General features: G+C 37.0%; 1 protein-coding gene across 2 annotated transcripts in view; it reads left to right on the forward strand.

Annotated features, from left to right (window-relative positions):
- GABBR2 (gamma-aminobutyric acid type B receptor subunit 2) overlaps positions 1–23,477 on the forward strand; it is a 470,824-nt gene that overhangs the window by 230,723 nt on the left and 216,624 nt on the right. For both annotated transcript variants that reach the window (XM_048289220.1, XM_048289221.1), the window contains exons 6-7: positions 3,008–3,199; positions 4,328–4,564. In XM_048289220.1, coding sequence (XP_048145177.1) covers positions 3,008–3,199; positions 4,328–4,564 — 429 coding nt within the window. The remainder of the gene's footprint in view (positions 1–3,007; positions 3,200–4,327; positions 4,565–23,477) is intronic.

Genomic DNA, 23,477 nt, shown 5'->3' on the forward strand with positions numbered 1-23,477 from the left:
AGACCAACATCCACACAATAAATGGACTAAAAGATGGGACAATTCAGTGGTAAACTTTAAAAGTCCTCCCAGCAGACAGGACTGGTTCAAGCCAAAGTGAATGATGGCAGGTATTTCCTATAAGGATTTAAACATGCTTAGCTGTTCATTTATCACCAGTGTCAAAAACAGTGAGCAGTTTTAGTTCTATGGGAAATCTTGGCTTTATCATTCATTTTCACCTCAGTGGAAGGAATGTGATATTTTCTTGGAATAGAAATTAGAATCTTTTTGGTCAAAACTTAATTCTTCAACCATCAAAAAATTGCCAATAATTGTTTACTACACATAAGAAATATCTATTACAGGAACCTTTGTTGTAAATAAGCATTTACTTATGGATTCAAACAAGAATTAAAAGTTTAAAAAAAAAATTAAAATTCAGTTTCACAAGGGCAAAAATTGTCCATGACAGTTTCCTGGCTGCTTGACTGCAACTCAGGGCTTTGCATCCTACACAGGGTATGAGAGGAAGATAAAGGAAAATGTATGACTATTTTATGCTGTTCTGGTGGTACAAAGTATGTACAAACCTTCTTCACCTTGGTTTTGTCTGCCAAAAATTCTTCCCCTTAGAAACTGAAACTTGCAAGAATTGGTCTGTGGGCATTCAAACCGTTCAAGACTGTTCCACACAACACAAGTTCCACGTGTTTCAAGTAGTGGTATCTTTTAAGCACCAAAATCATCTCCATTTAGCAGAATCAACAGGGAGAAAATGGTGGCAAAAAAAGCATTATTTTGCAATAAGTCTTCTGGGACTCAAACACTGAAATGTCTGAATACTATCAACTGTGCTGTCACTAGAAAAATGACTGCATGGTCATGGTGCTCAACCTTAGAGGAGCTGATTTTCTTTCTTTTGCCTTCTCCAGACTAATCTTCAAGCCCTGACACTCTACCATATCTCAAAGGACAAGCTGACAGCTCTTAAAGTGTTCTAGTTTGGGTTTTGTTAAACCAAATTGTTGCAGAAATGTGGAAGTGTAAGCAGTCTTTCAGGCAACCATGTTGGGAATGATCCCTTGTTTCCAGGATGAAATTTCTGGCTATTTTGAAACTTTCAATTTTCAGCCCATTTCCCAGGGCATTCACAGATTATGCAGGAAACAGTACAAGTGCTTATGCAAACAGAAAATTTCCAACAGCTCTAATTTCAGAATAGTTCACAGCCAATACTTTCTGGCAACACACAATTTGATACTTTAATCTCTATAGAGCAGGGAAAGCTATGTAAGATTGTCCTTCTCTAAAAGCACTATTCTGTGTCAATTTGTGTCCTCAGTGCTTTGAAAACTGTCAGACAAAAAACACTGAGTCACTGAAAGGTCTTGAATGACCTAACTGTATAATGAAAACTCTATTAGAAGAAAGTACTGCTATAGATGGGATTGCTATTTTCCTTGCAGGTGGACCTGGAATACAGTGTCTCCATAGCTGTGCAGGGGTGGAGGTGGGTAGGAGGACAGAAGCAGATGTGTTTCTGGAAGGGTAGAATTAACAAGCAAGAGAAAGACAAACTATTTATGTGGATTGTGGAATAAGTAATATATGAGATGCAAGACACAAGACTTCATACAAGACTTTCAAGCAGCCTTGTATACAAAGGCATGAAATTTGATTTTGGCTGAACAAAAGCTTCTGCACCAGGGGCCAAATATATCTGCTTTGTGCACAATACTGTTATGAACTCAGTTGGCACCATTATAATAGACTTCACAGATTTAAAGCCCATTTTTAATTTGGGTATTAACATATTTAGGAGGCTGTCCTATTTCATATATTGTGCTATTGATCTTTACTTATCTGATAGGCTTTTCAAATGATCTTTGGGATAATTTTCAAAACAGTTATTTCTGAATGACTAATATGTCCTGTTTGGATTCTTATAATTTCCTCCCTTTGTAATATTATCTGTGAAAATGTAGCAGTTTTCCTGTTAAGAGCTCTAAGCTTGCACCATGTATTTCTAAAAATTAGAATTTTTATCTTAAGCCTTCTATCTCAAGCATTGTTTATATTAGGACCCAAAGAAGCATGAAACCTGCAGTTTTGAAATGGAGTCTGACTGAAATGTCAAAAGAAAAATATCTAGTTGCAAGACAGTGAGAGAAACATCTGACTTAAAATTTGCTAATTTTATCCTAGAACACTCTTCCCAATCAAAAAGAATATTTGAGAATAAATCAGCTTTTAGATACAACAGCATATGTGCCTGACTAAGAAAGTATTTCTGTTTCCTGTTATGTATATCTGCTAAGTATTGAAAGGAGATAACTATCATCTCAGTATCTGGGATTACAGTGGGCTGTATTCAGTATTCCAACAATATAGAATTTCACATGAAGAAAAATCTTGCTGAGTAAAAAAAATAAATCATTAAGAGTTTGCTTTATATATTCACTATTCACTCATGCTCCTCAGAAGGAACTGCTAACTTAGTGTTTCTGTGGTTTGCTTTTTAGCACAGTCACCTAATTCACATTTGCCAGGTGTGGTTTGATGGTGCCTATGATCCAAGTTTTCTTGTTAACCTGGTCCTTAGGTTGATATAAGGGTGATAATAACTTAGTTTAAATGTGGTAGCATGGGGGTCCTATCACTTATGTAGTAGTTGTGTCATGAAGAATTTTCTGTGCAAAAGTGTGCCTTCTGCTTCTGTTCCTCTTTAACTCCCTCAGTTCTAGAACACTGTTTCATTTTTCTGTTTCTGAGGAAATGGTCCATGAAGGAAAAACAGGGTTTAGTAAATTCTCTTGTCACATCCTGAATTCTGTAGTCAGGAGTCTTCAAGAAAAGAGTCTTCCTTATTAGCAAGTAATTATTCTAAACTGTTCAAAATACTTGTGTACCACGATTACACCATAATTTCATTAATAATGAAAAAAAGTTAACAAAAAGCAATTGGTTTTATGTTCAATACCTCTATTACAATATCCACTATCTTTTCTGTTTTTCTTATTTGCAGGCTTATGATGAAGAAATGTATGGCAGCAAATATCAGTGGATTATTCCAGGGTGGTATGAAAATCTTTGGTGGGAATCCTGGATTAATTCCTCACAGTGTCTAAGCAAAAATCTTCTTGCAGCCATGGAAGGTTATATTGGAGTGGATTTTGAGCCTCTCAGCTCAAAAACGAATAAGACTATATCGGGAAGGGTTAGTATTTTTCCTCCATCTATTTTGTTATACCATCAGTCTCACTGGTGTGTTGGCACAGTAAAGCACCAAGGAGGGAGGTGAAGCTAAAAGGTTCTTCTACCTACAGACCTGGCAGTCATCGCAGTTAGTTTCACCACTTTCCACTAGTTTACAATTTTAAAAGATTTGAAAATCAAATCTTATTCCCTACAGGGTAAGAAAGCAGTAAAGTCCATTCCTTCAAATCTATCCTCTTCCCCCATACAAACATTGTAGTTAAATGTACATTAAAGTTTGAATTATAGTCTTTAGTATCATGTGCTGTGTCACGTCAAGTTAAATAGCTGAGCACAGAAACAGGAAACTCTTATATTTAAACCTATTCTGCAAACAGCCAATCTGAATGGTGATTTGTGCCTCTCAGAACTACGGGGCAGGAAGTGAGGCTTGTTTTAAATATAAAAATGGGTGGTGTTTCCATAAAGCACATAAGATTTTATCACATAATAAATCCGTACAAACTCTGACCAATGAGCAACCAGGTCTGATTTTGCTGCTTTTCATCTTTTTTTTCCATCTGCCTTTCATGCTTTGCTGAGTGAGCATGAAAGACAACTTTATGGAAAGGCAACTCATCGTATGATAGCACACCAACCAGAATGTAGTGAACTTGTAAAATACAGACAAATTGCCACTCAAAATTTCATCTTGAGCAAATGGCTGCTCAAGTAAAGGTTATTGGATTTGTGTTATCCTGTAAAGCACAATCAGACCACTAATTTGCAGGGATATGGACTTATTCTCTGTTTTATGTATTATGGCTCACCAGTGTACAGTTTTGGCTGAACTGGAGCCTTTTGTACACAAGTAAAATAAAGCAAGTTGTCATTTATACAGTGAGGCAGTACAACTGCTTTCAGTCTCTGTCTCCTAGTTCTGCTTTCCAAACTCCCCAGCAGTTTTTAAGTCAGGCAGTACATGTTTTTTGTGAATTTTATTTTCTTTCATAATTTTTACTTTGGAGGCCATTTCTCTATTAGTTATGTACATCTCTAAATTGGAGGGTGCAATTTGAGGTGTCAATTTAGATTCAACTCTGTTAAATGTTAAGTATTGAGGTAAAACTGAATTTTATCTCCTCTGCAGACTCCACAGCAGTATGAAAAGGAATACAATGCTAAACGTGGTGATGGACAATCCAGCAAATTTCATGGTTATGCCTATGATGGAATATGGGTGATTGCCAGGACCCTGCAGCGGGCAATGAATTATCTGAATTCCACCAACAAGCACCAAAAAATTGAAGATTTTAACTACACAAATCACAAACTTGGCAAAATTTTTCTGAATGCTATGAATGAAACCAGGTTTTTTGGAGTAACGGTAGGTCCTCATCAGATAATTGTGGGATGGAGGAGGCTTGTGATTTTGTGCCAGTAGTTGAAACAAGTATTAAATATTAAGTATGCTTGAAAAAGAAACACAGTTGTGTATTTCTTCTATCTTCAGAGCTTCCAGTTCTATTTTATATTAAAAATTAATGTTGTTGCCTTGAGACTCTTGCTTATTACCTGTCTTCAGATGCCAAGAGATGACACTGTACAATTCCTCAGTTATCAGATTTTTAAGCACGAATGTCATCTGAATTAACAAATCAGAGTGGTCTCAAGGGAATCACAAGTTTTGCAAGCTGCAGTGACCTTTTAAGTGAATGTTTTAGCAGTTAAGGAGTAGCTGGAATGTGATCTGAAAATACATTTTTTTCTCCATCATTTAGGTTTGGTACTAGGTTATAGTACACTAACTCTAGTGCTTTACATCCTAGATAGTCTTGCAACATACTTCAGTTGTGTTTTAAATTTATTTATAATTTGTATTTTTTCACAGTCAAGTACAAAGCATGCTCACATTGACTCAAGAAGAACTGGTTATATGCAGTAGTATCCTCATTCTGATTTTAATTGTAGAGTTGCAAACCCATAGTATTTTTTTTTTTTTTTAGAATTTGTTTACATTTCTTCTGCTTTTTGATAGAGTAAAACAGACCATAGGAGTGTGGCCTTAAAACTTCTTAATTGCTTGATTGTATCTGAGACAACATTAGTCAGAAGTTAGTGATGCATATGTGTTCAGGAGTCTGCAGAGCTCACCAAGTGAGATGAGCTGACTCCATTTCAGGGAGAATGGTCTTCACAGTTCCCAACAGCTGCAAAGAAGGAATGTACTGAAACATGCTTTGTTGAGCAGTGTACTTGGACTGCACATGGAAATTGGTGCAATAAGGAAATTGGTGTTTGAAGAAAAGTATATTTCAGTGGTGCACAGAGGGATGTCTCCTTGCAACAAGAGCATGGAGGAGGTTAGAGGGAGCTGGTCAGATTCTATTCCCATGTTAGTTTAAACTGTCTTGGACATCAATTAACCTCTACACATATTGAAGAAGCAGAACTAAGATTGTCAGAAATTGGTTCAAGGAGAAAATGCCTACACAAAGACATCAACAAGGTGTAAAGGCTCAACCATTTGCTGTCTTTGTTAATTGCTGAAAAAGCTTTCTGTGACATGGTACAATTGAAACTAATTTGGAATTTCTAAGTAAAAAACAACCATATGGCAAGACAATACCAGTATCTAGTTGCTTGCACAATTTTGCCTTCTTTTTACACTGAATTTGACTGAAAGTTTCAGTAAAATCATTTGTTATCCCATTGCATGCACAGTAGGACTGGATCTTTGATGAAGCTTTCAGACAGTAGCAGCTATGAAACAGACTCTGGAGGGACTCAGTTATATTTGTCCTGCATTATTCCATGTACAGTACCTATCAATAGCTTGAAATTGAATATTGCTATGTAGTTCCTTTTTTGTTTGTTTGTTTGTTTTTTTCTTATCCTTTTTGCCTTCGGTTTAGTTTTGCAGCCAATTATGGTGAAATTGATAGATTTCATTAGCATTGCTTAATTGTCCTTCACTGCTCCCCCTCCAACAAAAAAAACCCCAGCAAAATCAAACTGAAAAAAATCTAAGATTGAAAGAAAGCTCTTTTTTATTAGTTTCAGAGACAGCAGCAAAATCCCACAAGCATCCCTTTAGGGAGGGAATTCAGCTATGTTTACTTACTTTGTTGCATCAGGTATAATGGTTTTCAAAGAAATTATTGCATGATTATTCCCTGTATTTAGTACCTGTCTGAGGTGCTTGATAAAATATTTCTCTTTATCATTGGTCAGCCAAGTCATAATGACAATGCACAGCCCAAATCTGGTATTTGCAAGGATAATGCTTCCTGTAACTGTAATTCACAAAAAAATTTTATTGAGAAAGATATGGAGAGAAGAAAATCTATAGGAATGACACTTTCTTAGGGCATAATTACAACATATGCTACTCAAGCTTTTCCAGACAGCATGGAGAAAAAGAGTTTTAGAGGAGATATCAAATATTTTGCATTGTAGTGTTCAGAAAGCTGAAGGAGCAGATTGATTCTTACCAGAAATACTTTTAAACTTTTTATTCTTCAGTTGAATAACTTGCTGTCATTTGTGACCTAATTTAAAACTTTCACTGGAATATGAGTTTTAAGTCTCAGAGTGCTAAATCTAATTTCATTTTTTTCCCAGAACATGTATTTTAATATCATCTTTTTACAGTTTATTTTCAAAAACTTATTCTAAACAGGAAAAGGACATTTCTTTATTCAAGAGTATCTATGCCAAATATAAAATAGGTTTCTGAAAAAAAAGAAAAAATAAAAGGAAGGACTAAATCTTATCAATATTCAAAAACTCATCCAATAATAAACTATGTTGTTATTTATTAGGTAAGAGGAGATAGACAAGAAGCTGTAGATAAGAATCTGAAACTGGAAAATCTATTAAGTAGAGGCATTTTTCTTTAAGCTTTCTGTGAATACGATATCAGAAACACTGTCATGTCATAAATAATAAATCCCTTTACCCAGTTTTCATTTTCTTTGAAATTATTTATAGAAAGCAACACCGTTAAAGGTGGGGGGGAAGGAGGGTGGGGGAGTTGGGGAATTTTTTAAACAATTTTGAAACAACTTGTTGGGACGAAGTGTGCTAGTTCCTGATTTTACAGAATATCATTCTTTCAACTTTCTGTTCTTTTTTTCCTTTTAATTTTTTTTAATTGTCTAGGAGACAGCATTTAGAAAACAGATAAGGCTATTGCCCAGAGACTTGAAATGACAAATCCTATTTTTATGCATCAGAAACTCAATGCAAAATGTTATTTATTCTAATTCTGCTGTCAGATATATATTAGAAGGGAAATTATGGCTATTCCTCAAATATTTCTGAGAGTTCTGCTCTCTTTCTGTTTGGTTTTTTTTTTTTTCTTAACAAATTGATTCCTTCTGTTATTTTGCCTTTGTGCTTATCAGACTTATAGGACTTATAGTCATGTCAGTTACCATATAAATTCCTTGTGTATTCTGAATACAGAACAAGGAAACATAAACATGGTGATTTATCAGAAAAGAGTAATACAGCTATCTGCTACACTTTTAGAAAGATAAACTGGATACTGTTTTACAGGTGGAAAAGGATTTTGTGATGAGAAGTGCAAACCAAAAGACCTGCAAGGGTGTTCCTACAGTTTTGTTAATCTGAATGTCCTAATTCTGGAGTCAGATTCACTGGTGTTGGCCATTTTCCAATTGAGTAAGGCATTGTGTGGTTAGAATGGCCCCTCTGCAATGACCAGCTTTCAGGACAGGAATGCTTTTGATTTGGGACTAACTTGGCTTTCATGGTGTGCATTTTTCTAATTCCTTGGTTATCTGAGCAGTTGATTAGTTATAAATTAGGAAGTTGCTGAAACAACAAAACAAAGGATTTTGATTTTTTTTTCCCTCCTTTTCTTAATCCAGATAGAAACAGTTGTATAAACTGAATGCAACACTACCCTAATGATTTATAAAGTGCAGGTCCTGTTTCCTTGCTAAATATATTTCTCTTCTCAAATAGCACACGTTCTTTCTGTTAAGTGTCAGAAAATGAAAGATAAGAAAAGAAGTATTTACACAGGGGTTTTTTTGACACAGTTTAGATGTCTGAGGAGTTCCCTTATGTAGTTGATAGAGGCACTGGAAGTAATTTAGATTTGGAAGACCTACTGAGGTCTCTGTTGAACTGTTACTACTTTGAATCGGTACATAGTGATAAAGTGATGGGAAGAAAAGTATATGTCTGGGAGATGAATATATCTGCATTTCAATTATACAGCACTTTACAGCATGCTACCTGTAACGTGTTCATCATGTATGTGTGAAAGCTGAGGAGAATTTTCCACAGAGCCAGAATAATTCTCCTAAAGCAGATGTTTTGTTTGTCTAAGGGATAATTAAAAAAAAAAGGAGAAGAAAAGCCAAACTTTATTTTGTGCAATGCTACCATAATATAGCTTGCAGGCTTAATAATTAATGAAGAATTAGTACTGTCTTCTCAGGATACCAAATCATATTTAGTGTATGCTGGATCAAAATCCTTCTAGAGAATAGAAGGATTTTGTTTGAGTCATTTTTTGCCTTTTTTTTTCTCTTTGTAGAGACTATGGATGACACAGTAACTTAAATTTACAGCAATGTTTATATTTGTTAGCAAAAAAATGTTGGTTATATTTGGAAAGATGTCATAGAATTGTTTAGGTTGGAAGGGACCTTAAAGGCCATCTACTTCCAACCCCTCTCAGAGCCCAATCCAACCTGGCCTTGAACACTTTCAGGAATAGGGCATCCACGATTTCTCTGGGTAACCTGTTCCAGTGCCTCAGCACCCTCACAGTAAAGAATTTTTTCCTAATATCTAATCTAAACCTGGCTTCTTTGAGTTGGAATCCATTTAACCTTATCCCATCACTACATCCCCTTGTAAATAGCTCCTCTGCAGTTTTCTTGTTGGTTCTCTTTAGGCACTGGAATGCTGCCATATTAAATACCACATTTGTTCTCAGGATATTAGAAGTTTGTTTTGGCTACATGGGGGAGCCAAGTAGTAGGAAAAATACAGTCCATGTTGGAAATAATTTTTGATTCTTTTTTAATTCAAAACATGACATTCTATTTAAAAAATGTTTTCCTGTAATTTTTTATTTGCTTCACCTTTGTCACTGATGTGAAGTCATGAATGTTACCATTCTTACTGATTTATGCCTGAACTGTTGCAGTGGGGTATTCTGCTCATTGCATTTACTGCTATTATCTGTTATTATAAATCAAGTTTCAAAATTGTTAATTTATTTCTCATCCTCATGACCTTCTATTATTTCTGTGTAATGGAAAAAGAATTGCAGTGGAGGAGTGAGAAAATTAAATACAGCCTTGTCTTTTCCTTTTATGTCAGCCAGAGACTAGCACAGTAGGATAAAATTCCATCACAGTAGCTGCTGAACAATTGAAACCACAGCCATGAAATAGCTTTCAAGTCTGTTCCTGGCATCCTGCATTTGAATGTATCCAGTCATATTTCATAACCGGAAAAATGCTTATTTATATGAAGTTTGCTTTGTATTTTGATGCTGATTATTTCTGAAGATTTATCTTAGCAGCTTGCCTCCAATTTCCAGGCTTCAGTAGCCACTGCATTGTACAAGAATCTCAGAAATACAGTGTTAGCAACAGAAGAAAAACAGGGAGAAAGTATTTATTTCATGTCATCCTGGAAAAATAACATACCCAAGATGGTTAAATTAAAAAACATGTTGGTCTTTGGCAGAGAATCAGATAAAATTAGCATGGACTTCAGCAGGATGAACTTATGCTTAGTATGGGAGTCTAACAAACATTTCTGTTAGTAGCATTCATCAGTGCAGCTAATTTTGCGTGTACAGTTCTGAATTAAGCCTCAAGAGCTATTTATACCTACAGTTAAATTTTCTTTGTTGGCATGGCTGAGGTAGGGTGAATAGTAAAAGTAGTGGGGGGAGGGCAGAAATTTCAATCAAACAATTTCTTGTTAATCTAAAATAGAGCTTTAAAAGTACAATTAATTTTATAAAAGGGGGGGTAGAGGTTTAGTGTGCCATGGAATACTTAACACTATAAAGACATCTCTTACTGAGAAATGCTTTTGAATGTTCAATCAAATTTGACTTAATTTTGAGCATTCGAAAATTTCTTGGTTGACATTAACCATAATTGGGTGATTTGAGGGAGTACAACAAGCTAGCAAAATGCATAGTCTGGAAACTATATATATGTATGCACACACATGCACATGCTCACAACCCCACTGACTCTTGGCAAATCTCAGATTTTTCTGCACCTGACCCCATGAATGTGAATTATTCTGAATTTAATGCCTTGCTTTGCCTTTTCATTTTACAGAACTTGTTTCCTGGTAGGACATTTCTTGTGTAGCACAAAAAAGAAAATTATTTGGGATCTGACTGTGTGCAAGGCCCCCCACAGAGCTTTTTGGTTTTCTGGAACCTTGAATCTCAGTTTACCAGAGAAGAGATAAACATGGTGAATCTCTGACTTCCTTACTCCCTCCTGATTTCCAGTGCATTATCCAACTCCCATGAACATGTGAGATCAGTGCAGTGGATTGGTGAACTAATTTGCTCTCTATGTGACCAGCTCATTTAGGAGACCCCTCAAAGTAGAGAGCTGCTAAACTAAGCCATCAGCAAGTTTCCATAAGGTCATAAACAATGTTTGCTCATTAGGAAAATTCATTGCAAATGTTTTCATCTGACAACAGTGTAAAACTGCATACAAAAGGAAATCCTAACTTTTTAAAATGAGAACTGAAATTAGCTGTGACATTTCAAAGATTAGCCCTCAAGCTAACCAGCAGTTGACGATTTAATAGTTATAGTAGGTGTCAAATAAAAAAGGCTTTAGTCTGAAGTTGTAGAACACTTTCTGCAGCATCTGTCATTTTAATAACTGGATATTTGATGAAAATAAATGAACAACATACATTTATAGAAAAGCTAGTGAAACATTTTCTGGCTAATATCTCTTAGCTTCCTCTGCTTTGTATTTAATTTTGTCTGTATCTGAATAGTGATTAACATAATGCTTAATATGCCCGAGAAGCTGTTTGGTGCTACTTTGTGTACAAAGAGTGGAAGTCCCTACAAATAAAAAAGAAACAAAGCTCAAGGGGAGGTGATTGCACTAAGTGGGGTGCAGGTTTGTACTTCACAGGGTAGTTCTCTTCAAGCTTTTAAAGAAAGCACATTTCAGTAGTACCACAACCTTGGTTTTTTCTGAAGTGTGATTTATTTTGTAGCTGTTTGTTTCTAATCCACCTTTGGTTTATGTTTTGGGATTGCTTTTTTTCTTTTGTTTTGTCTTTCTTGTCTGTATTCCTTGAATTTGAAGGATGAAAAGACTAAAGAAAAAAGTTACATTTATGAAATGTGGAAGCTCTGTCCTGCTCCGGATCAGCAGTTAAGCTGGGAGAGGATATCGATGGTTTTAAAGCAAGTTTTCAAGGCAGTTTTCCCCTTCTCCAGTTGGGTTTGTCTGACGTTGGTACAGAGGGCTCTTTGAAAACAGCAAGATACTGAAAGAGTGGGCAGTGTATATGTGTTGGACAAGCAACACGGAACTGCAGGTTCTGGTGTCTGCTGAATAAGAAGGACATTGGTTTTCCAGATGATTAGATGGCCTTTTGTGTTCTACTTAGTAGCACTACTAGGTAGATTCCTTTGCCACCTCTTAAACATCTAGCAGAAAAAGAAGGAAAAATGTCATGTACCTTCTATCACTGCTTTAAAGCCCTGTGCCCTGCTTCACCAAGTTTTTAAAAAGAGATAGGAAATGTTGTGTGCCTACTGAAAAAGGGTGATAGGATAGGATAAAATTCTACAGACACTTATGGAGAAATTTCCTGCTTGCAACAAGTGTACCATTGAAATACCATCTCCTAAAAATAACAGAAAGCCTGTAGTAGCTCCATCCCCCTGTACTGTGGCTTCAAACCATGTCAATATTTTGTGATCAATGGCAGATGACGCATCAGTGTGGATCTCAGATGATGATCCCAAATCAGCAAGAAAATGTCAGCACCTCTCTTCATCATATACAAGGAAAGGATTTGCACTACATGCTATAAGAACTGTTTTGACAGAGTCTCTCCTGAAATAATTACCCAAAATGGAAAATGTGGTGAAAGGCATGTGGTGTTGATAATGTTGCAAATTTCTATATTTCTGTTTAAAATTTCTCCATTTCTGGCACTGAAACAGCAGGTGTAACCCCCCCAAGGAAGGATTAAAACATTGCTGTAAAGGGAGGTGCAGAAGGAAAGTGGAGTGCGATGGGGAAGGGAAAGTCTGAACTGCTTTAGCTGCGCTGGGACCCGGTGCAGTTCTCGGTAGCTGTTGTAGCACAGTGTGTCAGTACAGCAGCCTAGCAAACAACTGTCTTGAGAGCTATGATCACATCATGCAGGTTAAAATTATTTCAAGCCCCTTTCAGGTAATGTTGTCTGTGAAGGAAGATTGCTCCTTCCTCAAGAGAGAAATAACTTGAGTGCAGAAGGAACAGATGAAGTGTCAGCAGGGTCTGCGTTCTGGGTGGAGAGGCCCTGGAGAGGAGGACATATCCACAGCTATGTTCCTAACCCACACACACGTTTTTTTAAGAACAATGATTCTGGGAAGGGAGGCTGCAGGAGAATGAGTATTTAGGAGAATGTAATGGGAAGGAAAAATATTTCCTGGAAGGCTCTTTTCTAATCTGCATCACTGAACAGTTCTGGGTTTCCAGTCTCCAGTGTCTCTTGTTCTAGTTCTGATTTGTTTATTAGTGCTTAGAGTTTAATGAACATCTTCTTACCTGACTGTGCTTTTCTTGAAACTGATTTTACTGTCTTTGTTGAAGAGCAGATCAGTAAGAGATTATGTCAATTCCACAGAAATATGTCCAGATAAGACAGGTGTGCATGGGCCATGTGTTTAGTAGCTGGGCCAGATAAGTGTTTACTAGATGGAGCTTGATGGTCTTCAAGAGCCAGTGAGTCTTTTTTATGGTTACCTGGCAGATGGTGTGTGACTCAGACAGGTGCAGGCCTGCACAGGCATAGCTGAACCATACTTCCAGGTGTGTATTTGCAGATGATCCAATGAAACTTAGGCAAAAAAAAAAAAAAAAATCTATGAATTATGGGCATTCCAGAACAGCAGTGTTTTTCAGTGGTATAGTTATTCTCGCATTTGGTGTCCTTAAGAGAAGGAAAAAAGATGTATGGCAAATATAGGGATGCTACTGTTTCTACCGATATGTCTCCATTTAAAATTACAAGCAAGGGTATCTTACATGGATATTTCCAAGCCCTCAGCTGCTCAGTGGCTTGGGGATGAAAACCACCAAGCAGAGCCTTGAGGTGCAGCATATTCTCTCAGTGGGGACAGTGGTCAGAACGGCAAGATTAGGTATCCTGCATCAGCCTCAGTCTGTAAACTCTTTCCTCAGAGCTACCTCTGATTTATCTCCCTTCCCTCCTAGAACAGAGCACTACAGAAGTACCTGGTTTAGCTTAATATTTGGGATGTGAGTTCTTTTCCGTCATGAATCTAGAGTTAAAAAGCTATTATTTTGGAGTTAACATATTTTAGAAATAGTATAAAACTGAATTCCTGAGTGCTTGAGGGAATTGCAGTTCTTGTTTTATTTTCCACAGGAACAGATGTTAGCCCTGCTGCCTTGGGATTGTTCCAGCTCTGGTAATTCTGTTCTGTGTACCTAAAACTCTCACTGAGATTTCAGATGGATGAGGAAGTTATTATTTACTAGCTTTTCACCAAGAGTCCTCTGGGACAATAAATGCCATAAAGATGCAAAATTTTAGTATTACTGTTCTCCCTTTTCTAAGACTTTAATTTTATTATTATTATTTCACTGTACAGGCAAATTATAGTAAGATTTTACTGGTTTTATCCTGTTCTTGTTTCAATCAGTGACAAATCTCTTTGAGGAGGCGGTTCTTACCTAGCAAAGTGCTCTAATAAACAATTTGCAAATATAACTCAAAGCATTATTCTAAAATCCTTTTTGCTCACAGAAATTGTAGGAGAAACTTCTTTTGAAATGCTGTCCAGAATTAGTAGAGCTGTTCTAAGAGTGCTGATCAGGTGTAGTGCTGTAAGTTAGTAATGAATGATTAAGCTCAAGAGCCTGTTCAAGTGCATTTGGAGAATGTGTTGAGTGTACTAGGTGGAATTACATGACTCAGATGTCAAATAACTGTGAGCGATTAAAACAATCTGGTGGAATATAGCAATTTAAAAATAATGTCTAGTGACGACTATAAGAGCCTGCAACTTTAAGAGCAGACCAAGTCAAAGAAATGTTGAATATTTTGGTGATCAGGTGTGCTTGTTGTATATGTTCTTTTGGCTCCACAGTGTAATTCTTTACGGGGTATCAGATGGCTGGGAATATGAAAAATGGAGAAAGATCAATGAGAAACTTCGAAGCGTAAAAACAATATTCTGCAGGCTGAAGCAATAGGAAGAATATTCATAAGCCAGTTTGTTGAAATCTCAAAGATATGTTTTCTACTGTTCTTTGAAGAGTTGTCATCATACTACTCTAAAATCTTCTCAACATCTGCTTTTCTTGAGAGTTTAAAGAATGAGTAAAGCTCATAAATGATACACACTTTTTTAAGTATGCTAAGATCTGAAAGCAGGTTCATTTAGTAAATAAATTCTGAAGTATAAAATTAGTTCTAACCTGCTTATTTTTATCCTTTACAACACTGTTTTGGATACTCTAAGTAAAGAAATAAAATATATGCATTTTCTATGACAAGTATTGTACCATATTTGCAAAGATCTATTGACTTAGGTAAATTGTATTTCTCTCCATTTTTGAATAGTTGCACGGCAAACTTTAATTTATGTTCTACTTTCATCTAGGTTACTCCATCAGTGGGCAATTTTAAAAGGCTTTTAAATGGAGCCTGTTTTGTCTTCAGTGAAAGTGACCAACATTCATGTCACAAGACCTAGAATTTAGCTTGATAGGAAATTTTGTGTGCACCTAAAAGCAAAATTTTCCCTCGAGGAATATTTTGCAATGTGACATTTTTACTTTATGGCCAGTAAAAAACCCTTAACTTTTGAAACTGTATTTTAATTTTCTGTTCACACTGCAGCACTTCTGAGTTTTTAGATTCACCAAGTAACATATTCTCCACTGTTGTTCATCTTTACAACAGCTCTAGGCAAAAATATTATATGACTTGAACATCACATTTTGCTGAGTGTGAATCCACCTGCAGTGTTAAGAGTTGTGTTATTAGCTGACTTAGCCTGGAAATGCTCTGAGGTTGTCAGGTCTGATGTTCAATGGATTATATTTTCATACATCACTGCTCCTCTTTTCTGGCAGTCATGATTTCTATGATGAACTAGTTTTCTTCCTTGGAGAGGTGCTCCAGTTGCAAATAGGATTCTTGGAGCCTGCAAGCATTTTAGTAAAACACAGGAAAATTAAAGTAGTATAATGGCTTTTATTGCAGACAAATGCACAGTACATTTTCAAATAGTTTTCTAGTATTTTTGGAGTCCGCTTTTAGTACTTCTGTGTTTGCTACCTTCTGCTCTTCTCCCCACCATTTTCTCATAGGAGGTTGTTCTGTCAGTTGCTGCTGCTGCTGAGGATGGCTTCAGCATTTTCTAGCCTCTGATAGAGCAACATAAAGATAGTTATTTTTTAAGATTTCATAAAACAAAAGAGATCTTGCACTTCAATAGAGTATATGGCATTGTAGGATTTCCCTCGTGGAGTTCGTCACATATTTGGAAGGCGATGAAGCAGAAAGTGCAGCAGGGTCCTTGATGGAGCCTCTTCAATATAGGATGACATGTTCCACTTGGGCTGCATCCCAGCTTCATGACAGTTCTGCCATGACAAAGCAGGCTGAGACCAAAGGCAGCACTTGGAAAAGTAAAGTAGTCTGCCTTTTCGTTTTTGTTTTTCCCACCACCAGCCCCTCTCCCCCAACCATCTCATTTCAACAATTTGTAGGTATTTCTATTCTATACATTTTAGAAAAATAATCCTGCGATTCTGTCTTCTTCATTATCACCCACTTTATATCTGGTCCATAGTGACAGCTGAGGTTGTTAGCATATGAACATATGCTTTGGCACTGGACAGGAATCAGACTCTTCTCTCATTTTTTTATGATCAGTTTTAATCAAATCTGTGACCTGTTGTGCTTCACTTGTTGAACTTTTCTGTGTGGCAGAATTTTTCAGTTTTGTAATTTGTATTGACCTCAAATGCACCAAAACTTATAACCATGCCTCCTACTAACCACTGTCAGAAATCAGATTATTCTTTTAGAACATGGTCTATAAAGAAGTTCACACATTTCTCTGTTGTTGATACTTTTAACAGCATCTATATTTTTATATATCAGCCTCCAACATCTAGCCAAAGTTTCATGAAACCTTTTTGTCTCTGCTAAAAAATCTTTCTGTCTTTCATCAAGAACTTCTCAGGCTGCTTTGACATTAAACCTTGTATATGCGACTAAGACAACCAGAGCTGTATCCAGCTCTCTCACTTATGTGTGATCAAACCTTTTTGGCTGAGTGACCCTTCATCCTGAGCATAACCTGCACAGTTTCTGTGTAATGCCACTTATTTAGTATCAGTAGGTGTTATAACAGGTAGTTAGATGAAAACAACCCAGCTCTAACCAAAACAAGATAATTTGAGTACAAAGAGTGAATTCACAGTTAAACAATATCATAGATTGTGTAAATAAGCTGTCCAGGGCTGATGTTTTCTTGTCACTGCAGAGTACCGTCTACATGCTGCTTGGTGACATGTAAAATTCTGAGTGTAACTGTAATACTGACAAACTGAAGAATTTTCAAGAGCAACTCAACACAAATCAAGAGATTATATAGAATTATTTGAGGGAAGAGTGGTCCATAATAGCGCATTTAAAAATCAACATGGTTTTCCATCTTGACATAGGGGTTTTTGTCTGCATAAATTAGCTATATAAGAGCCAAATCTTACCTGGAAATCTTTGAAAAATAAAGTTACTATTTTACAGTTTGTAAATTCTACAATTTTTTTACCTCACAAATTGCGCCTCCAAAACTGACGGTGAAATTCTTCTGCCTGTGCAATTTCAGTTCTGCCTCATTCATTGTGGCTGTTGAATTAGACAGCGGTTCAATTGTTTTTGACTGTATAATTAGGATGACGTGCGTAAGCAGTCATCATTGTGAGTGCTGCAAAGTAGCCAGAGCTAAAAGCCACAGCCAGAAACTGCAAAGAATATTGTCCCAGGAGTGAGAGACAGCAGCAGAGCCTGGAAACCTTCCCTCCCTCCCTCAGCCACCCCCAGTGAAGGACAGGGTCCCGCCCCATGCAGTGAAGGAAATAGCCTGTTGTTTTGCTTGTGGAGTCTCAAGCACTGAAGGTCTTCCCTTAGGTGGCTTCCTTGTCCTGCATGCTACTGCTTGGCTTGCTTTCTGATATGCTGCTGTGTTGCTGCATTTGGCCGGTGACTACAGCTTCACCACGTTTGTGTTGGGCTGATTTGGTTAGAATGTTCTTCAGGAGTTATAAAGGGGAGAGGAAGTTTCAGTGGTCAGGAGTGCATATGAATGTGAATTCTGTGAGACAGAGGTAAACTTCTGTAGCCTGGAGGTTCTTGTTCTGCTGAACTCAGATGTTTGCTGCAGGCCAGAGAAGCATGTGAACATCTCCAAGAGAGGCTGCAATGACATATTCTGTTAGATATTCTCAACACTGAGTTTTCTAAGATCACAGTCAAATCTCATAAATTTTATTATTGGTGCTTTCATTATGAATGACATTGAAGACTGGCATTTGAGACACAAAATATCTAGCTTGTCAGTTAATTTCCTTTTTTTTTTTTTTAATTAAAATCTTTTCTTGATGTCAGGCTACAGAGTTTCTTCTCCATTATGACAGTTTCATTGATAGAGGAGCAAGGCAAACATATAAGCAGAGCAATTATGACACCACAAAATTTGATTGGGGATTAAAAGTATAAATTGCCTGAGGTAAGAACACATAGATCAGTTAAATTGCATCTAGAAATAAATCAGTCAAGCTATGCATACAGCTGAGGGATAATTGTTTGCTGGTCCCTTTGGATGAGTGCACAACAAACCGACGCAGCATTATATACCGGGTCGCACAATGACTGTTGGGAATAGACCTCAGCAGAGTCACAAATGCTTTGTAAGGACCTTTCCGTTGTAATCTCTGGAGTGGTTAATAGATTCATGATTTTTTCTGTGATTTTAAAGCTATTCATTTTAATGAGATTTGTCCTGTAGCCTACTCTTTAAAAGCAAAGACTGTGGTGCTGTGGAAATTTGGATCTCTTTGCATCCTGATGATGTTTGCTGCTAGTTTCCATTTTGAAGATGCAGGTTATAATATTGAGGCCAAAGAGCCACAATTAGTATTCTAGAAAAGATTGGGTGCTCAGCTTTCTGCCTAATGTTCCAGACCTGTGCATGTTAGTGTCAAGTTTTCCCTCTTGCAGAAAGTAAGGGGAAAGCGTATGGGAAGAAAGACATCCTTTTGTGGTTATTTCCTAACAGTGCAGAGCAAAGCAAGCTTTCTCTCTGCTTTAAGTCTGTTTTCCATGCAGAGCTGTTAATGCCCAATGCAGCAGGGGCCATTTCCTCAACTTGAGTCAACCCTTAGCCTGCAAGAGAGGGGAGGGAACCTGCTCCAGAGCACTTCTACAATTCATCCCTGCTGCTCCTGGGCTACAGAAAAGCTCTGACAGAGGGAACAGAAATCCCTGTAGATGCGGTTCAGAAAACATTTGGATAAGTAACTGTTATGAATCGTGAATATTAAGCATACTTTCCCTTAAAACCTAAGTAGTGGCATCTGACTCATTGGGCTCATGAATTTCTGTAGCTATTACTGCAAAGTACATGCAAAGCATGTACATGGAAGGAAGGAAGGAAGGAAGGAAGGAAGGAAGGAAGGAAGGAAAATGTAACTACCTTGCAAATTATTTCTTTTCATATCTGTTTTTATGTTTGGACATTTGGGGTTTTTAAGACCTGGGCACTTTAGATTTCTGCATTTGTGTGTTGTAACAGTGAGTAAATGTCAGCTGTTAAAATGTTCAGGCAACTAAAGATGCAGCTAAGCACCTCGAATATTGATTTTATTATGCAACTTGTTATTTAGTATGTACTTAGATATAAGCATACTGCATTTTATTTCTGATTGAAATACATCTCTGAAGTATTTCCACAGGAAAGTGGATTATGAACTTTATGTATATCCTGACAGTCATGTTATGTGTCTTATACATTTATAGGGTTTTTTAGATAAGGATTTTGATTAACTGGAAAACTGCTCAAAGGCTCATGCAATGATGAATGATAAAAGAGAGTGATATTAAAAAGAACTCCATAAAAATTATAAAATAAACTTGGAAGACCCTAAGTTTTGCCCCTTTACAATTACCAAACTGCATATTTCTCTGCTGTAAATCTTGGGAACATGAGATGTGAAACCAAATGTTTCAAAACTGCAGAATATTTTTCTCTTCTTATACTTAAAAATATCAGGGGCAGAATAGCTGCCTTTCATATTTTCTTTCTGAAAAATATTTTCCCTGAGGCTTGCAAACTGCTCATGCTGGCCTTTCTGTTAGGTTCTGATTAAGCAAAGTGCTTAAAAACACACTGATTATTAAAAATAAGTATTCCAAATGGGCTGGTGAAGGACCTTATTGAATCAAGTCTTTAAAAAGTATGTTGCTTGCTTTGCATAGTAACATTTCCCTCACAAAGTTAATGTTTAATATCCTCTCTTTGTGGAACTGCTTTACAATAACTCAAATGTTAGCAGTCAGAGAGAATAAACTTTGTTACACAAAATGTGAATATTATACAATTTTTAATGTGCATCTCAGTGAAATTAAAGGCATGTCAGGCTTAGGTTTTACAATAAAGGCATGCCACAGCCTGGGGGCTTGTCATGGCTGAAAATCCAGGCTGTGACATGTTTTTCACTTCTCTGAGTGACATGCGAGGCAGTGCTACCTCTGAAATATAATGTGCTAGGCTTTTGCAGACTGCATGTATTTTATGATGTTAAGTTATAATAGAAACATAGAATATCCTGACTTCAAATGGAGATAAGAAAACCAAAGTTAGTGTTTTAATTTTAGGTTGGCTTTGTTCATTGAGATCTGCAAATGCTTTTTAAAATACACAAGCCGTGGACTATTCTCAGTTAGTAACAAAATGCAGCTGTATGTGATGCAGTGCCAGTGAAACACAGCAGCCTTATTTTCTCTTGTGTCTTTCATACCAAATACATCTCAGACTGCTTTCCACAATGCCCAGCAACTCCTGGCAGTCCATAGGTGAGAGGAGCCAGGAAAGAACTTGCTCCAAATGCCCTGTGTGTCACTAATATAATCTCATTCAGCAGTGGATCCCGTCTAAGAAGGGGAACAAGTGAAAAAATTCTGAAACACAGCAATTCCCTTGTGCTTTAGTGAGATTTTTAAGAAAGGAAAAGAGGGATGGCTATCATTCTCTGCCAAAGTATTATTTCTCCATTTTTATAAATTAATTGCCTCATCACAGTAAAATCTTTAATCAATATTACCTTCTCAAGATTCTGTTGTTGTTTTACTTGTCTTTCAGTTATAACAATGAGACAGGTTAGTTTTAATGATCACAACCTTTTAGGCAAATGCAGATTTAAGTTCATGTCCCTTTGTCTTTTGTCCACTGGCAGCCAAAATAAAACCATTTAGAAATCAGACAACCTGTCTGTTTGACTTAGACACTGATTGTAGTCAGCAAATGTGGATGGTTTGCTCTGCAGATGCTGTGGTGCACAGCCTTGAAAACCTCCCCCCTCCCAGGATATGGACCTTACTACCATCTCTACCACTTCTCTTCCACTCCAAGATGGCACTATCTTTTGCTCTTATTTTTGTAGTTGTAAAAAAAATCCTGCTGGTCATGACCAAAACTTGAAGTCTTTATTAAAGATATATTTCTCTCTCCTAGCCTGTGTGCTGTGATCTAGTCTGCTTCTCCTTCTACAGATCTTTAGCTTTGCAGTTCCTAAATGAAAAAGCTTATTTCTTTGCTGATTGCCTCCTTCAAATATTTGTGACAATATCTCTTTTTACTTGTTATTCAACCATTTCATATAGATGGAAAGGTCTTAATCTTCACTGGGAAATTAATCCCTAGGTACTTAATTTGATTTAAATTCCTCCACCAATGCATATATTAAGAAGTTATGTGGCAGTGAGCAGGCCATTTATTTAAACGTGATCTGAGAGGGGAAACAGTATTTTATATGCATGATGTTAGCAAAAGCTGCTTTTATGTTGAGGCTTTCTGAATTTCCCTCCATTAATTCACATCTTTCTGCAGTGGCACTGTTTGTGTGTGATAGGAGTTTTCTCAGTGTAACTTATTCCAGAACTTACTCCAGACAGATGGGGCAGTTTTGCTTACCTTTCTCATTACTTTCCCCTCTTTGCCTTTAATTTGAATATTAGTTTGTTCAGATTAAATTTATTTTGTTGTAAACACTGGCTATTTTCCTGTCCTGATCTCCACATTCCTGAAGCCTGCATGGTTTTTTCAGCTTAATCCTGTAATTAACTGCAGGAGGGTAGTATTGATGTAGGTAAGCACAGCTGGCACCTTTCCCAGCCTTCCTTGGTGCAGTCTCTTTGCAGGCAGGGTAACAAGGATGTGTTTATTGACAGAGTATGTCCAGTTTGTGGCTCTATAATGTTAATAAAGGCAAGACTTTCAAGTGATTCTCATATTTGCTATATTGTGCTTCTAAAATGCACAGTAATTAGCATGCATTTGTAGACACTGATGGAATACTTTTAACATTAAAAGTACTGAATATTTCTTTAAAAATTGGATGTGTCAAAATTCTTCCCAAAGCTAGCATGCTATTTTTCACATTTTAAAGTTCTACATATGTCAGCATAAAGAAACTGTACTTTCAGTTTGGGTTTTTTTAAGTCTGGGTGAAGCGGAAACCACTTTTAAAAACTCTCCAAACTCCAAAAGAGGTTATAAAGCAACAGGAGAAATGTGGAAGCTTGTTCCTACTAGTTATGTAGAAAAGCTGCATGTTCAATGCTGCATCTAGGACATTGTTGACAAGCACCAATTTTATGAACTATTTGAAAAACCTGACCTGATTTCACTGTAGAGAAAGGTTAAGTATAAGTTTAAAGATGACGTAACTTGCAAACCACCAATTTTTTGAAGGCCATGTATCGCATCCTGCTAAAAAAGGTGAAAACAAGAAAAATTAAAACCAGGTCGTACTCTTTGCTTTAGCAGAAGCAGTCATAATTCTCTTCCAAATAGCCATCCAGGATATGAAATAAGGAAAGATGATTCATCTTAAAAAATGGTGTCTCATGTTCTTATTTCAGGGCTGCTCTTTGGCTCTCCCCATTTTGTCTTGCTGCTTCCTTTTTGATTCTGTCATACCAGCAAACCCACCATGCTGGGCAGTAAACTGAGCTCTAATGGGAACTGAGAGCTGAGAGTAATTGCTCCCTTGCCACTCACGGGGCTCTTTCTTGGTGTAGAGGTAGAGTAACCCAGGAGCAGTGGGTTTGGGCTGGTCTATGTGACCCAGGATACTGCAGCAGGTGGAGGCAGCACTTGAGCACTTTGCTCCGGAATAGGCACCATTCCTGAAGACTCTGCCTGAACTCTACCTGAAGATATATTCTGTGATAGCCTCTGGCAATTGTTGCATGGTGAGAGGGCTCTGTTTGAAGGTCAGACACAGCAATAAGTGCTCTGTTGTGGAGCGTGTTTGAAGTGTAGCCAACACATTTGAATTTGAATGTGTTTTCTTACTGAGTGCATATTCTTATAACAACTATCTGCATGATCTTTCTTTTCAATGAATGGTGTTTCATGCAGTGTGTCTGAATGAAAAACTTCTCTTGTATTTGCTGCACACTGAAATGAACAGACAGGTTCGGCAAAATGTGAGAGCTTTTTCTGGATCTGGTGCTTGCTGAAGTTTTGAAGTGTTTGTGGATTAAATGACGAAAGGAGAGCTAACACAAGACTGTAGCTCTGTTGAAGGTACTTTGCTCTGAGGAAATCTGTTTATTTCAAATGCTGAGCAACAGTATTTTTGTTCAGTTGATTTTTTACTTACATCATCAGGTAAAAGAGATAAGTAGGAGGAAAGAAACAAAATGCCTAGAGAGTGGGGAAGGGCTTACTACAACAGCAACCTTACTTCAATACAGGG

This window comes from Corvus hawaiiensis, chromosome 30 (genome assembly GCF_020740725.1).
Source record: "Corvus hawaiiensis isolate bCorHaw1 chromosome 30, bCorHaw1.pri.cur, whole genome shotgun sequence".
Lineage (NCBI taxonomy): Eukaryota > Metazoa > Chordata > Aves > Passeriformes > Corvidae > Corvus > Corvus hawaiiensis.